Here is a 17,339-nt window from a genome sequence, read left to right as displayed (position 1 = left end):
GAAAAGGCAACTAGGGACAAGTTGTTTCTTTGGGACATGAAGGACAGAGAAAGGGAGGGGTCAGGGTAGGTGGAAGAAGAATAAGCATGGGAAAAAATCAAGAGAAGGTAGAATAAAAGGAACCAGTTGTATGCGGGCAAGCTGCTGGTCAGAATTTATCTGAATGAGCCTTGTGCCCCATAGCTGCAGGACATCCAGTCTTTTCATTAAAGCTGATTTCCTGCTTGATCCTGGGGAGAGCTGTAGGGCAGGGTGGGAGAAAGAGAGCACTGCAAGTCACAGGAGTTGTGTACACGCACGTTTTCATCAGCAAACTTGTCTTGATCTGTTGGAAAGGAAGAGGAGGATTAGGTTATCTGTGTTCATATTTATAGGAATGCTGCTTGTGTACATGTGGGTGACAAGCAGTGAAGACATCAGTCTCTGTGTGGTCTGTGTGACTGATAATGTTGGTGCTGTGTGTGTATCTGCACCTTTGCAATGTGTACTCAGCTTGGGATTTGGCTGGACTTCCAAAAAGGATCAGCAGCAGCCACAGCTATCAGTCCTAGATGGAAGACATTGCCTGGGTGCTAGACTGTACCAGATTTGTATGTAGAAGGACAAATTCCCCTCATCCCAGGATTCAGCTGCTTCTTAGTATTGTCTGTTCTCAAACTCTGTACATCCTGCTGGCAGGGTCTCAGTGCACGCTAAGGACACCCAAACTACCAAATAAAAATGATCCCGTGGGATCGCAGAAAGAAAATCTACTTCACTTGTCACTGTCCTTCAAATTCAAGATGAACTTCAGGGAAAAAGAAATTAAGGACCTGAAATTGTGGGGCTAGAATCATGGACAGTAAAGCTGAAATTAAGGGTTCAAACCATCTTCCTGAGGCTGGAGGAAATATTGCTGGTTCCAATATCAATGAGGGAACAGAACACTCAAAGTCAATTAGAAGAGGCAATATTTAAACTGATGACACTTTTTTCCTAGCTGAAATTGGGATAAAGTATTGGTTTTGTTGATGTTTAAATTAATTATTTGTATTAGTTCAGCTCCAGCCAGGACTGAACACAGATGGTTCAATTCTAAGATTTCCATGATGGATAACATGCCAGAGTCGATAAGGTGGCTCAACTCTCCACAACCAGTAATGGACTTCAAGAAGCAACCCTGGGAAGTGAACAGAAAGCCTATTGATTTTCAGTAATGGATACTCATTTTGCTCCTTTAGTGTTTTAGAGCTTCTTAGGCACCTCACTGAAGGCAAGGGGAGTTTTTGTCATTTGGATGAACAGATTCTCAGGAATCAACAAGGGAAAAACTCTTAATAATCAGCTTATCCAGGGATGCTTGGTTTATCCATCATTCCTGATAGAAGTAAACCCCTGATTATTCTACCTGATAGGGAAGGGGTCACATTTGGACCTCAACTCATAGGAAAAGGTATTTGAGTGCTGGTATGGATATAGAAATTGCTGTAGGGGGAAGTCTATAAACCCCTGTTCTGAAGTTCTTGGAAATAGATGAACACCTTCGAAATCCCAAGAGCACAATTAATTACTGACAAAGTTTTTATCCAAAATAGAGTTACTTAATGAGCTAATGCTTATTATTCATCTTTAGTTTCAAATTGATTCATTAGTTAAATCAAAAATACTAATTTATCTAATTAAAAATTAGTTAAATTTAAAATAAAAACATTTAGAAAATTGATTAAAAACATAATGTCTGTAACAGTTGTATATTATGAAATCTACCATCTTGTGTGCTATTTTAATGAAAAAAAATATGCCATGGGTTCCACTTTCCCAACAAGCTCACCATTGTGAATACTTATTCTTAAATGCTTACCACAATAGCTGGATGCAGTGAAGACATATCCCACCAGGAATAATTGTTGATCATGTGGTGGCTGGGTGATGCACTCTCAGTTTCTTATTTCCATTTATATTCCACAAAAGCTTCCAAAGATAATTGACATCTGTGTTTCTTATGATCCATGGTGGGCCATGATTTTCTAAAACGCACCCCCATGGGTAAACTGTGTCTCAGTGCTATCAGGCCCTGGAGGAATGTTGTGTGGCAGCTGCTTTTTAAAAAGCAGTCATGTGTTTAGCTACATGAGGAGGAATTTTTTCTTAGCATTGCTAAAAGAGCAATATCTCACTGAATTTTGGTGAGATTTTCCACTCATTAAATGCTGGTAAGTTTTTCAAAATCTTCCTCAAAAGAAGATCTGCTGTTTCTGAAAATTCTACCTCCAAAACTTTCTATGACACCTCCTGTGACAGACTTTTGGAGACAAAGAGCTGTTCAGTCAGCCTTAACACGTTTTGAACTACAAACAACTACACCAATGGCAATTTTTAAAAAATTGCAAAGAGAGCTTAGCACAAAATCAGGATCTAAGGATCTGAACAGAAATTAAATAAGCAGTATTCAGAGGATGGGTTATTCACACAAGTAGGAATTTACTTCATATTCAAAATAGTTTTCTTCCCATAAAATTATTTCTTCTTATTAATAATGTGGCAGCTTCTAGAAGCCTGATGACAAAGCAGGACTCAGTGGTGGTAGGCATCAAACAGATTAAAGATTGTTACTGCCCCAAATACACTGTCAATTAACCAAAGACAATATTTATAAAAGCAAGATCAGATCATATAAAGATTTTAACTTTCACTTACACCTACAGTCAGAACACAACAGAAGAAATATTTGGAAGATAAAAGCAAATTTGTTAGTGCCAGGTAGTGTTTTATAAATGTATGACTTGTCTAAACATGCCTCAGCATTTTATTGCCTCATACAGCATGACTTTTTATTTGTATCAGATTGAAGTACGATGGTTTTCTCTTTCACTTTATCTTCATGTTCTTTTAAAATCCTGGAGCAGAGAAAGAATACTTGTGAGAAAAAAAGTCAATAAAACCCACAAGAGATTGAACAAAAAACATTTTCCCAAGAGTATAAAATTGTCCAGAGATTTAACAGAAGATGACAAAATTTTGTGAAGTAACAAACAAGCAAAAAAGTACATTTAGGGTGGCCCCATCACACAACTGTCTTTGTTCATTTAGTTAGAAAAAATTGGTTAGTGATGATTGTTAACATTTTTTGGATATTACACAGACTCAAAACAGTGACTTTCATTTCTTACTTTTAAGGCTGGAGCAAAACTAAAACAAATCTGGCTGCCTAGACATTTATCAATTACTGACACTTTCACAAAATTTCACTGATTTCAGCAACAATATTAGAGATTTGCCAGTGTCTTCACCTCTGTAAGTAGTTCAGAGGGACCATATTTTCCTGTATCTTTACCTCTAGCCTTTATATAACTTCAAAAATCCACTTCTTCCTGTCTCCCAGCCCCCAGGCAGACAGCAGAATTTGAGCTGTAATGAGCAGAGGGAAGAAGGGAGCATATCCAAGGTCCTGATGCAAGGAGTCAGCAGCATCCATTTTCAAGCATATTTCTGCAAACCTTCAGGAAATTCTTGCAGGAATTATCACAACAGCCAAGGCCATCAGCTTTCCTAGCAACAATCCAGATATTTCTGGATCTATACAGAGTTTCACCAGCATAAATCTTTATGAACCTGAGCAACTCTCAGTCAGAGCAACAGGGTCAGGCTACATAACAGTTTAAAAGCAATGAATATTTCACCACCATGAGTTCCTGTAACTAATAAATAAAAAACTAATATAAATATAATATAACATATAACCAGTTAAACAAAGAGAATTCACAATGTCATCAGTTACAGGGCAGTCAGACACATAAAAAACTCATTGTTGGTGTTTTCTTCTTACCTAGCTAAGTGAAGCACGGACTTTTCCACATTGTACCCAGAACATGCACTGCATTCATAGAAAATTAAATTGTAATCCTACAATCAAAGAGAAAGACCATTTCAATTACTTTTGCACAATGTCTCACTCCAGCTGTAAAAAGAGCAGCACAGATATACTGAAATATGAAAATAAAGAAGGAGAAATAGATTATCTTAGGACTTTAATTCTAGAGCTAACAGTAAAGAGTAACAAAAGAAGTCCAAGTGTGCCTCACAAATAACAACTATATGCTTCTTAGCATATATTTATTCTGTAGAACAGCTCTTGATATAAGAGCTCAAATGAAAACAGGTCTTGTAAGGCACTAAGCCTTGTGAACTTCCCTTGATCAAGCAATTCCCACATCACTGAGTGCTGGACAAAACAGGTGAAAAGGATTCCAGTAAATCTGCTTTCATCTTTTTGTACTTGTGAAATTTTTCTGCACTTTCTTTGCAGTCAGCCTCCATCTTTCAGTTTGGTACTCCCCTGGGAGCTTTGTAATTAGGAACAGTGGATAAATGATCAAGTCTTGGGAGAGATTCTCAGCCCTTCAGCTGAAGTCTTATAAATGCAAAGGCAAGAGATCATCTGCACAAGAGCCTGGCCTGGCAGCTCTGATGGCAGAGAAGTTTGAAAGGGAATGACAGATTATCCTCCAAAATAGATATCTGTCTACTTTCACAACCTACTACAATGAAGGTCACCTACATTGCCTCTGTGGTATTACTACCTGTCCTTTTACCCATCCAGATATCAAATTTCTATTCACTTTCCACTTGTCTCCATGTCTTATTGCTATTTATAGCAGTAGCTTAAAATTCAAGCAAGTAGTCAGTACCTTAGAAAATTACAATCATGTCTGCAGAGTTGCATTTGTTTGTTATTAACTCTGGTTACTGCACTTATAATTATTTAGCCACTTTTCAGAAGACACTTATAATTCAGTTTTCAAAACTTTCCATTAAGATGATGAGGTATTTCTGGTTTGGTTTGTTTGTTTTTTTTTTCCATAAATACTGTGCTTCCAGAATTGCATAACTTCTGGAAATTTCTGTCATCTTTGTGGAATTTTAGAGACAAAAATGGGGAAAAAAATTCCATAAATACAGTAGTTTATTTTGGCAGCTCTAAAAAAAGTTCTTCAGACTTATCCAATGTCAGTTTTGTATATGTTGTCAATGGTTATATTGTTTGTTCCAGTGAAAAACCAGATTGAACAACATGCAATAATTTATTGATGACCAGATAAGCACAGAAAAGCAGAGAAGGAAGAAATCAGGCAATGTTAGTGTTGAGTAGACATTTTATCAATTTTTAGACATTTATAACATTTGCAAAAATGCAACCCTATGATTCTCTTGCTTTTCTTTGAAAAGTTTTAAGATAAAATTTGGCCAGGTCAAATTTCTTACCAGCTATGCAAACAGAAGCTTGAAATAAAGATTACACTCTCTCTTTCTGCTCAGCTGATCACAACTCAAATAGAAAACCTACTGTGGTCAGTTTATAGATATTTCACGTCAGTCTAGCATGATACTACACCAACATCTTCCCCACAGGCAACAGAGTCACCAGAGGAGAACTGTCAGTGATAATTTCATTTATGCTGGCATGAATCTGAATGGATTTTCAGCAAATTGCTTGGACAGAAGGATAACAATTTAAACTCAATTGATAATGAGTGCTTAATTCTCTCAGTCTAGCAAAAAGGTTCTTGTCTAAAGAGGAGATAGCCTAGAAATACAACATGCCATTTCCCTGATTCAGGGAGGAATTTAATTGATAGAATAAACAAGGAGCACAAACTAGGAGCAGGAAGGACACATGTAATTATTAAGCTAGGAAATGCCATCCATGTCCATCCAGGAATCAGCTACTGAACCTTGGAGACCACTGACAATTACTTCATTTTAAAAACTTACCTACAAATCAGCAGACATCTAAAGAATAGGGAGGAAAATGAAGTATTACCAGAGAGAGCTGGGGAATTTTCTGTCCTGTAAAGCACCATCACTCTGAGAATAGCTGCCTCATTAGCAGTATTTGTGTAAGAATGGCACTGACAGGTTGACAAAGTAGACACTGTATGAATACACAGAAATAGTCCTCATTCCATGAAGCACACATACTCTGCAAAGCCAAGGCAGACAAGGCATTACTATCTTATTAGTAGTTGGGGAACAGTGATAGATAAGGATTTATTGACCATTTAAGATCGCTCAGGAAGTACATGCAGGGCCAAAATAAAATGATGTGGATATAAGCATGCCTGAGCAGCACCTGCATCATAAGGCTTTTTATTTAAATAATTGGCAGTGCTTACACTTCTGTACTCACACAGAACATTGGCTGTTCCTGGACACTCACAATATGATCTGAATACTCTCTCTTGTTGTGCTCATATGAATTCTTGATCACTGGATCAAGCTAAGCTACAGAGAAATCTGTTATATGGAGTGTTCCTTCTGGATCCTCTGCTAAAACAAATCAAATGGACTTCCAGAATCCCTGTGCTCATTCCATTCTTCCTTTTCATGGGGTATAACAAACACACTGGAACTACAGGTCTTCTCAAATGATAACTCCCTTCAGGCTGCCATTATTCCTTTTAAAAATTAACTGCGCTGCCCACCTTGCAGAGAAGTTATGTGACAAGGGCATTATAATGGCAGCCCTTGGGTTTCTGACCAAAGCTGTAGTACAGTACAGTGCTTCTAAGATGTGGGACTGAAGCAAAGGAAGGGTTAATACAGCTGGGCTGAAATGGCCCTGAAAGTACATGTTCCTTTCTGACTATAGAAAAAAACGGGCAAAACCAATCCCATCCTGTGAGACATTGAAACAGTCCTTAAAACTGTTGGACTTCAGGATCAACAGGCTAAACTGACTATGCACAGCAAGAGCTTGTTTTCACCAAATATGGCTATAAAAATTAGTATCGGCTCAGCACCTAGCCCTGTGTATTTGGGATCATTTGTGAGTAATTCATGGGATTATTCACAAAACAAGTAACTCAGCTGCATACACTAACAGAGACAGTGGTATGTGGTTTCACAGGAATTACATGGCCATTTAGCAAGAATTAATATTTCATTAAAATTCATGGTTATTATTAGCTCAGCAGGCAAATTATTATAATTTAATTATATCTATGCTACTTTTCAACTAATCCATTGCCATTAATCACTCCTTCTCTTATCTATCTCAGGCAGCACATTCAAACATTCAAGTGAGTCATTCAGATCCATTCATTTGATTATAACCATCTTATTTGACAACTTTTTGTTTTACTTATGCAAAACATTTTATTTTCTTACATGACATGTTAGAATTAATAGCCTGGTGGGCTGTGAGCTCTATATACTAGAGTGATTCATCGTTGTTTTACTAGTGCAGTTTTTTTAGAGCAAGATGACATGCAAGACACCTACTCTCTGTCCATTTAGCATTTATGTGTCACTTGTTTTTTTCACAGAAGGATTCACCCTGGACTCCCTCCTAGCTTCCAGAGCCTCAAAGTTATCTGCATTTCCATATGAGAAAATAAAATTGATTTCCTAAAGGGAGATCCTTTGGGGGATAAGTTCAAGGCTGATAATCCTCTCAGACAAAAATCAAATAATGGACACAAACCTGAATAGGGAGGTATAATTTCAAAAGGCTATATGAATAATCAAAGTAAGATAAAAAGAGATCTGGCCCTAATTCTTTCCCTTACAGAGAAGTGCCTAGCAGCAACCTTTCCTGGAAGAACAATTCGGTTGCCCTTCAAATTTTGAAAATACCCTTTTTATTACTGGCAGTAAATCGATCATCAAAAGCAAAAGAGGTAAATATGTGAAATCCAGCGAACTGTTTAATTTAGGTATATTCCTACCAATTTGGTGAATATTTCAGCAATATTTCGATTACTTACTTCTAAATAAATGAATATTCTGCAGGCATTCATGTTCAAACTATAAGCACTGTATAAAGAGATTCAAAGGAAAAATTGATGGGCATGGTACACAAGAATACAAACAAGTATCTGGTATTTGCAGTCCCTTGATTGCTTAAATTATGCCCATGGATCACCAGTGCTCTGGTAGATGCAGACTGTTAACTCTACTTATTTTATCTCCTTGATGGAAAGTTACTAAAAGTAAACATGTTTTCTACTCCTACCACAGGAGTAACAGATGGTCTTCTTTGGTTTTACAGGAGGTAGGAGGGAGAAAAGGTCCCCAAATTATCTCTATGTTAAGAATCCTTTCACAGGGAAAAGGGAGGAAAAAAGAAGCAGCAAGGGAAAAAACAGAGAAAAAGAGAGAACAAAGAGAAATGAGACACAATGAGATTGAATTCTTAAATATTTTTCTTCTCCACCCACTTTTTGGTTTGGTTTAGGGTTTTTTATTTGATTGCTTTGGTTTTAGGGTGTTCTCTATCTAGGCAGTGTTGTAAGTACTATAAAATTATCAGCACTTACATCACTGAAAGCTGAATTGAAGAGTGTGATGGGTTCCTAATCCTAAAAGATACCTATCTGGCTAAGATTAATCTGTATTTCTATGAATTTAGAAACATTGAGACTCCATTTTAAAACCTTCACCTTCAAGCCTTGTAAGGAGTTCCCAAAGCACAGTACCTTTGCAAGATGGTCTCCCATTCCCATCGGGACCTCGCGCTCCTTTTCGTTATCGGTTTTGTTACCCAACAAAAGAACAGGCACATTCTCCCCAGTTGCCTCCTGCAGGATAAACAGCAAATTTCAGCTGAAGTGCTGAATTGAAAAGATCACAGATTAAGAGGATAAAAGCTAACGAATGTCACACTCTAACAAGACATTTAAGACTTCACACAAACCAGGTATGTGCCACTTTGCTTACAAATATGTCAGGAATTGAAGTTGGATAAAAGACATGAAAAAGACATAATGCTAAGGTTACACTGACTTGGGATTTTTTCTAATAACAGCAAAGAAGCTCATTAAACTTTATATTAAAATGGGAGAGAGGAAACCACCATGCTACACAGGCTCAGATATTATGTGTTTACAGCCACTGCTTTTCTAATTACATGGCCAGGAAAAATAATGGCAACACCTGGGTGCTATTATGCCAAAGGAATTACACGAAATAGTGAAGAAATACACAGAATAGGCCCCCAAAAATACATAGAATAGACAGAAATCAAAATCCATTCTGAAAAGGGTTATAATTATCACAGTGAGTGCTTTCATTAGGTGGGCTGAATGCTACAGCAGTAAAGGGACTTGGCAGTATGTCCAACTTAGCAATAGTTTGCAGCAAACAAAAATTACTTAGTAAAGAAGAGTGAACTATTAGAGCTTGGAAAAAAGTTTTGACCACAATATTCCATTTTTCTGAATCAAAATCAGCAATGCTTCTCTAGCTTTTACCATACTGAATTAAAACATGCCACTTATTTATTAAGATCATATAATTAGCAATGGCCTGTTCTTCCGAAATGCATGCTAATACTACTTCAGTAAGGCTACTCATATCTGGAAAAACTATGACTGTTTGGAGGCATTTAAATGACTGAGTCCTAATCTGAACTCCCAAAGCCAGCTCTTGGCTATTCTGGAAACATAATAGTATATAATAATAATCATAATAATAATAATCATAATATATATAAAAATATTATAATAATAGTGTGTTATACTAGAGCACATGCCCAATAAAATCAGACTAAATGATCTTTGCATATTGATTTGTTCCTTACTTTTTCAGCGTGCAAACAGGCAGTCACACTTCGTTCTTGCTACAAGTCAGCCTTTTGTGGCAGCTGTCTCAATTTTATTTTTACTCTTTGTTCTGGCCACAAGCAAATTCTGTTGCTTAGGCTCTTAATATGTTTTAATTTTTAGTTAATTAATGTCAGTCAGTGATATGGACTATGATTTCCTTTTCAAGTGGTTGAAAGGATGATCCGCAGAAAACTGAACTGTCTTTCACAAGGCAGTTTCACAGCACTAATGTAGATTACATAGTTCTAAGTTTATGGCTTATGTTCACAACATAGTCTATTTTCCATGAGCTACACACTTGGTTATCAAATGCTAGTGATCATCAGTGATCACCAGACCACCATCACTGATCCAAAACACCTCTCAGTGCTAGCAGTGATCCAGTGGGGGTCATTAGCTAAGCTCCCTTCATGAGAAATCAGAGGACTCCATGCTGGGACTTTCCCACCATTCGTTCAAAGTCCTTAAAACCCTGGAACTATGATTTTTTTTTTTTTTCATAGAGATAGAAATGAAAACCAACTTCACTGGCAACAGTGCAGACCAAACTCACAAGCAAAAATGTAATTGTGACAACACAAGAAACATGGTCCTTTCTGTTTCACCCTGCTAACAGCCCTTGTTCAGAAGAAAAATAGAGATTGAAACCAGGGTTTGGATTTCAAGTTATATCAAGTTACCTCAATGCTTATCAGCCACTGCTTGACAGCTGTGAATGTGTCTTTTGCTGTTATGTCATACATCACAATGACACCGTCAGCTTTTCTGAAAAACTGCTTGGTGATGCTGCGGTACCTACAAGTAAGAATCTGGTTACAGCTCTCTTCAACAGAAGCAACAATCTGACAAATTTAGAGTAATTCCTCCATACAAAGGCAAATAAATTATTTGGAAAAAAATTTTAAAATAAAAGTATTTTTTAAAAGAAAGTGTTTGGAAAAGCTCCCCCTGCCTTCTTTAACTGATTCTGGGTTAGGCAGGATAATTAGCTGCATATCTCACCTTCTCTCACCTCTTTCATTTTAAGCTTGGAGGAGAAATTTCCCCCTCACTAAGTGCTCTTCTAAAGCTAGCTAGGTTTTTGGAGACCTTTTTCCAAAGCTTCATATAGAAAATGCAGATTGTCATTATCATCCTTGCTTTTAGTAATACTATTAGAAAGTTACACAATAGGTAAGGAGATGGGGAAGGAAATGACCACTGAAGTCTTACAAAATCCTGGAGTTGTACTACAATGGTATTGCTATAGTAAAAAAAAAAAAAAAAACCTAAACGTTTTTATCCATTAAGGTATTTTTTGATATAGAAATAATTCTAGGTGCATTTTAAAATCAGTCTTGCTCCTAAAGAAACAGTGCGGCACTAAACTTTTCAGAGCTTAATTAGTGCTGCAAGGGAATGAGCAAAACTGTGAATCCACTGGCTCTATTAGAAATGTTCCTATATTTGTTCCTCTCCCAAGAAGCAGGATTAGGTCCACACTTAATGATCTTCAAACAGATGATTCAAGGAAGACCTTAAAATACATACAGGTTTTGACTGGCATGGAGTTAAATTTCATCATACTGTCTTCGTTTCAAACAAGGAGTTTTGCCACTTCCATCCCTCCAATTCCCTCCTCCATCCCAGCAGATGGGGGAGTGAGGGAGCAGCTACACAGCTGGGCTGACTCCCAGGGTTGAACCATAAGAGACCCTTCCTCACCGTTCCTGGCCAGCTGTGTCCCAGAGCTGCAGCGCTACCTGGCTGTGATCTACTGTGACAGTTCTCACGTTGTAATCCACACCTGCAACAGAAAGGCAAGGTGAGCTGTCTCTTTACAAGCTGTTTGATCAGTGAAAACTGGATCCAGCAAATAGCAACAATTCCAGGAATGTAAAAAGATAGGCACTGCATTTAAAATTATGTCCAGAGTCTCCAGCTAGCAGAGGACAAGAGCTTTTATTTGCTTCAAGTCCTTCAGCAATACCAAATGGTAGTAGAGTAGTTCAGTTTTGTAAAATATGCAAGATAAGTCACTTTACAAATCACAGAACACGAGTCAATGGTCCATCTGACAGTCCAGAGCAGTCTAAGCCATTTTGCCTGGAATTGACTGTATGACATCAGTTGTGTGAAATGTGTTAGTTTAGTCTGAGCTAACCACATGGGAGCCTTCCACAGTTAGGGGAAAAACACAAGACGTGGCACAGGGAACAGTGGAACCTAAGACAAATGAAGATAGGTGGACTGAACATGTGGAGAACATCTTCTCCTATTTATAATGCAGAAGATGAGCTCAATTCCCTTAGGTCAGTGGACATAAAAATTCATTTATTTAAACTTTTAAATTAAGCCTCTCCCAATTCCTCTAACCTCTGAAGATGTACGTATTTTCTGGATATTTATAACAATAATTAGAGTTTAAAATGTTAATCAGTCACTACCTCCTCCTAATGACAACCTACATATTTTTGGTATCAAATTGAACTGTATCATAAAATCCCAGAATCATTGAATAATTCAGGTTAGAAGGGATCTCAGTAGGTCAGCAACAGTATCTTTGGGGCTATTTTCCACAAAAATGGGATTTTTACCAGTGGCATCAATGGAGAAGCGTCTGTGCCTGCTTAGATTCCTTCAATAGGCAATTAAAAAACCTGTATGGACAATATATCTATTGCTTGTATCTCAAGGGAAGAAATTTGAACTATTCTGTAGAAATTCATTGAGAACACTTCTCTCCATATTGTTCACTTGACTTTTCCACTGTTTGTACCTTGCCAGTCATAGCCCACACCTGAGAAACTCATTGATGTGAACACTAAATCAAAGCTATGACAAATGCCTTTTTTTCCATTTTCTTTGCAAGAACTCTGGATGACCAGCCAAAAGAGGAAAGAGTTCAGACTCATTCTTGTGTTTTTCCTCTGGAAAATTGCACACACTGTGTAAGACCTCAGAGTCTAGAGAAGTGTATGAGCCAATTACAGGACAACATGGACAGGACACAGCTTTTAGATCAATAGGATACATAGACAATTTCAGATAGGCGTCCAAGCCCCCATTTCAGTTAATGAAGATACAGTCAGTGAAAAACTAGGACATTACTAAGCTCACCTTGAAGTAGGTAAGTCTTATTTCATATATGCTGCAGAATAAGTAAGGTCTCAATACAGGCTAAGCATAAGGAATCTGCTCATTTAATCCAGCTGCATTGCAAGAACCTATACTTGAGTTCTTGTACCTTGATTTTGAGTCTGACTTTGGAAAGCTTGGTCTACAATTTTAGGCAAAGTAAGAAGGTAGGCTTTGAAAATTTTGGCATTCAAAACACTGGTCTGACATATTTTTTTGGTGATTAGTATAATGCTAAATGATAGGTGATTCAGATATTCTACTTTCTCTATAAAACAAAATCAGATTACTTAGAGGGATAGCAATGAGATATGAAGGTGGGATTGTTAGTACACTGCAGTCCAGAGGACAGGATATGGGCTTCAGAACTGTGAGATCTACAAGGAAATTCTAGCTTCACAGAAATCAGTAGATTTTTTCTGATTTATCTCACCGCTGGCCAGGATTTCAGTACAGAATCTACTCTGAAACTTCTCCATCAATTATGAGCTTTCCAGTTTAGGAGAACTTACTTTGCATGTCCTACTTTTACAACATCTGTATGTTTCTGTTTTATTATACAAGGCCTGATCTCAGTAGAAACTCTTAAGTACTGTCAGAACAAAAATAACAAGAGTTGTATTGTTAAACTTACCTACAGTAGCAGCTGTGCCTGGGAAAAAACGATCTTCACAAAATCTTCTCAAGAATGAAGTCTTTCCAACACTCGAATTGCCCACAAAAACGATCTTGAATAAGCGTTCTGGAACAGAGTTTATTCTCTCCTCCTTCAAGTAAGAGCAAAAATTAGCCTCCAACTGTTCTATTAATCATGTTGCCTCTCCAGTTAAAGGCTGATATGGGGAAAATAATAGATTTTATCCTATCCTTCATTACTCATGAAGCAATATTCTGTTTCTTAAAATAACTCACCATTTCAGGTGTTTGTCATGCATCATTCCAGATCATCCAAAGTGCAGTGATTTGCACTGAGTTCTGGAAGTGTACTGAATATGAACCTTTACATTAAACTGACAAAATAAATCAGTTTATGTTCATGGCCACAAATCAAAATTTATAAAGCTTCACACAGCTCTGCTCAGTAGCTTCATTCTATATCAGTGTCACAGAGGAAGCAGCACATCTTCATCTAGATACCAGAAGCAAAGTCATAATTTTTTTGCTTATGCTACCAGATTCTTCTCTCTGCTACCACCATAGAGCCAAGAACTTCCATCCAATTACTGAATTTCTACATCTGTTTAACATTACAGGGAGAAGCACTGAGGAAAGACACAGACAGAGAATTAGACCAGTTAATCAGGCTGTAAACATTCAGCTATGTTTCTGTCATTTCGCTTTTTAAGCAGAAGGAACAACAATTTGTTCTGCTTATCCAGGTTCTGTTTACTGCAGGCTAAGCTAAGTGGATGCTGGAGAGAATATTTATATCCTCTATCAAGTAGGTCATCATTCTTTTGTATGTAAATCAGGAGTTGCTTAGGGAAGCACTTGTAGCACCAGCTGGTTTGCAGGGTCTCTTACTGGTCTCTTCTATTTTGTGTAAAGTTGAAGGAAGAGGGAGATAGAAAGTTTTGCTTTCAATGCTGCAGAAGGAGAGAAAGATCATGGATGGTCCTGACATTAGTTTGTTATGGTGCGGGTTGTGAGGAGGGGAAGGCCCTCTGCCAGTCATTTGATGTGCAGGATCGATCCATGTCTTCATGAAGACATCAAAACTGAATTCACTGCCCAACAGTCCTTTGAATGAGATATTGAAGTCTACACTTGGAAGTGTTTTCTACAAATATACAGAAGTCTTAGAGAAAGAAGAAGAAATAGAAAGCTGCTCTTGATGGGGAAAAAAACCCAAACAACAAAGGCTTGAGCTGCTGTCTCCCTTCATGTGAAAAAAAAAATTCACTCTGTAAATTCTGGGGACAAAAAATACATGTTTCTTTCATGAGCTGGGCTTATAGCCCACCACAATTATAGAAAGGTTTCTTATTTTCCTTTTCTATTAAAATTCTAAACCCCACAGAAACTATAGGCTACTAGTAGCACACATTTATACAAAGCACATTCTCAGTCCTGATGAAAACCATTCCCAGCTTATTAGTCTGTGTGCTCTGGGAAATAAAACAAGCTAACATACAATCACCAGCTTGGCAGTATTATCACAGTGCTTCTGAGAACCACAGCTAAATATATGGACTACATGACCTGAAATACTTTGTCCCTGGTGGTCATTCATACTCCAGTAGCACTAAGATTCGAAGACCCCAGAGGCCTTCAGCTCCATTCCCAACACAAGAACATAAGAATTCATTTTTCACTGAGATGTATCAAGTCCAGTCATGAAAATAACCTTAATAATTAAACTTGATTACAAATCTGCATCTGAACACTATGCTAGGGGATAAGCTACCCCATAGTCTGCTTCAACAAAGTGCTGATGGGAAAATAGAATAGCAGTAGGATGATAATTTATTTTAGTTTACAATGCAGTCTGAAAAAGTCTTCCCTAGATGTGTCTTTTGAGTAGTCTTTATAAAAAAAGTAGCCAGGTAAAGTAACACACCTAGCTTTTGTACAATTTAACACAAATGTGGGAGATTATACATATAAACATAATGGTTCATATTCCATAATGAAAGTGAATCTCATGCAGAATTTTTGAACAGAAAATCCTGCTTTAATTTCCATCAGGGTTCCTTCAGGTATTGAATATATTCCTACAGGCTTGTCCTAGCTGGATAGGATGACCTACCTGGCTTTTGTCATCCTAATGTCCAGTGATGCCATGCTTTGAAAATGTGACACAAAATAAGTAATACAGCAAGCAAAAAGCATGCACTGAATTAAAGAATTTCAAACTATGAAGTTCTTTTCTGTACCCTCAATGATTTATTAAAAGGTACCACTTAGAAATTATTATGTAACCATGGCATAATTCTATCATAATTTTAAAGATATGCTTGCTTCTTCTAAAAGAACCATATAATTATGACCAAGCAAACCAATTTTTCCTATACTTTAATCTTTTTAATATGTGCTTCAAGAATCTAAAAATGAGTAATCCTTAACAATGATTCTAAAATTGGAAAACAAGCACAGCTAGGTCTGAAGAAATCGCAGTGCAAAAAGAACTTTATACTCCACAGAAATGTACCTTCCAGCATACTGTTTTAAGGATTATTACTGAATGGTGAATTAATTGCTAACACACATATACAAGCTAGAGCTGAAAAAATATAGGATTTCCATTTGCTAAATAAAAGTATTTTCAATGATAATTAAAAAGTCATGATAATCCACTCATTATTCCTCAGATAATGTAACAGCTACCAAAGCTGACTCAAAAGTATCAGAATATGAGAAATATCACCTTGAGGCAAAAAAAAAACCCAAAAAAACAAAGCCAAACAACCAATTTTTAAATAACGCTTATTTTTTAAGACAACTTCTGCCTTCCACAGGAGCTTCTTGTATCCTCTGTTACAAGACTTAACTTCACTTTCCCTAAGCAGTCCTTCAAATGTATATCTATGCACACATTGTCTGCAGTTACCACTCCTTTAGGTTGAGTTTCCCTTCTTTGCACCTTCAGCACTTGTCTGCAATACGTTTTCATCCCCCACTTCATGCAATGGCTTAATTTATCATGTTTCAACTTAAAGACAGAAAACCAAATAATTTTAGATTCTAGGTATAACACATTAACATATGACACCACCTCATGGCATCCAAGGTCCTTCAGAACAGAATAGAACAGAAGAGTTCCAGTTGGATGGGACCTACCTAGTCCAACTCCCTGACCACTTCAGGGCTGACCAAAAGTTAAAGCATGTTATGAAGGGCATTATCAAAAAGTATCTTAAACACTGACAGACTTGTGGCATGGACCACCTCCCTAGGAAGCCCATTCCTGTGTCTGACCACCCTCTCACTAAAGAAATGCTTCCTGATGTCAAGCCTGCACCTCCCCTGAGGCAGCTTTGAACTATTCCCACACATCCTATTGCTGGATCCCAGGGAGAAGGGATCAGCACCTCCCTTTCCCCTTCCCCTCCTCAGGAAGCTGCAGAGAGTAAGGGAGTCATCCCTCAGCCTATTTTTGCAAACTGGGACAAACCCAGAGCCCTCAGCCACTCCTCAGAGGACATACTTTCCAGCCCTCCCACCAGCATTGTGGCATTCCTCTGGATGCATTCAAGGACCTTCACATTCTCCTTAAATCACAGGACCCACAACTTCACACTCTACTCAAGGTGAGATCTCCTTTGTCCTCTTACATTTGACAGTGTTTCCTTCCCTATAGGCTGCTCTCTAGAAGATGATGATGAATGTTCCATTGATTGCTCTCTGGATTTGTTACTCATTTCTGTCTCAAAAGTATCTTCATCTTCTCCAGTCCATCTGCTCAGCTGCTTATCAACCAGCCTGTCAAGAAGCTGGGGTAGGTGATCTTCTTCAATTGATATTATTCTTTGGAGATGTGATGTTTTAGGCATTCCTCCAGTGACTCCAGCATCAGGCTCTTCAGAGAGAACTCCATTCAGTCCAGCAGAATTCCTTCTCTTTGAATTACTGAAAATATCATCTTCTTCAAATGAATGGCTAGACAGAGAAAGAAGTATATCACAAAAATATAATGGA

The 17,339-nt window shown here is 37.6% G+C and overlaps 1 protein-coding gene across 1 annotated transcript in view; it reads right to left on the bottom strand.

The window, feature by feature from the left end:
- CRACR2A (calcium release activated channel regulator 2A) overlaps nucleotides 1-17,339 on the bottom strand; it is a 50,865-nt gene that overhangs the window by 5,914 nt on the left and 27,612 nt on the right. The window contains exons 11-18 of the mRNA XM_036393783.2: nucleotides 16,976-17,300; nucleotides 13,336-13,468; nucleotides 11,289-11,370; nucleotides 10,265-10,379; nucleotides 8,457-8,558; nucleotides 3,806-3,882; nucleotides 1,841-2,876; nucleotides 124-325 (exon numbers count right to left, since the gene is read on the bottom strand). Of these exons, the coding sequence (XP_036249676.1) occupies nucleotides 2,786-2,876; nucleotides 3,806-3,882; nucleotides 8,457-8,558; nucleotides 10,265-10,379; nucleotides 11,289-11,370; nucleotides 13,336-13,468; nucleotides 16,976-17,300 (925 nt within the window). The 3' untranslated portion in view covers nucleotides 124-325; nucleotides 1,841-2,785. The remainder of the gene's footprint in view (nucleotides 1-123; nucleotides 326-1,840; nucleotides 2,877-3,805; nucleotides 3,883-8,456; nucleotides 8,559-10,264; nucleotides 10,380-11,288; nucleotides 11,371-13,335; nucleotides 13,469-16,975; nucleotides 17,301-17,339) is intronic.

The sequence above is a fragment of the Molothrus ater genome, chromosome 2 (assembly GCF_012460135.2).
Source record: "Molothrus ater isolate BHLD 08-10-18 breed brown headed cowbird chromosome 2, BPBGC_Mater_1.1, whole genome shotgun sequence".
NCBI lineage: Eukaryota > Metazoa > Chordata > Aves > Passeriformes > Icteridae > Molothrus > Molothrus ater.
This window is presented reverse-complemented; position numbering and strand designations above follow the sequence as displayed.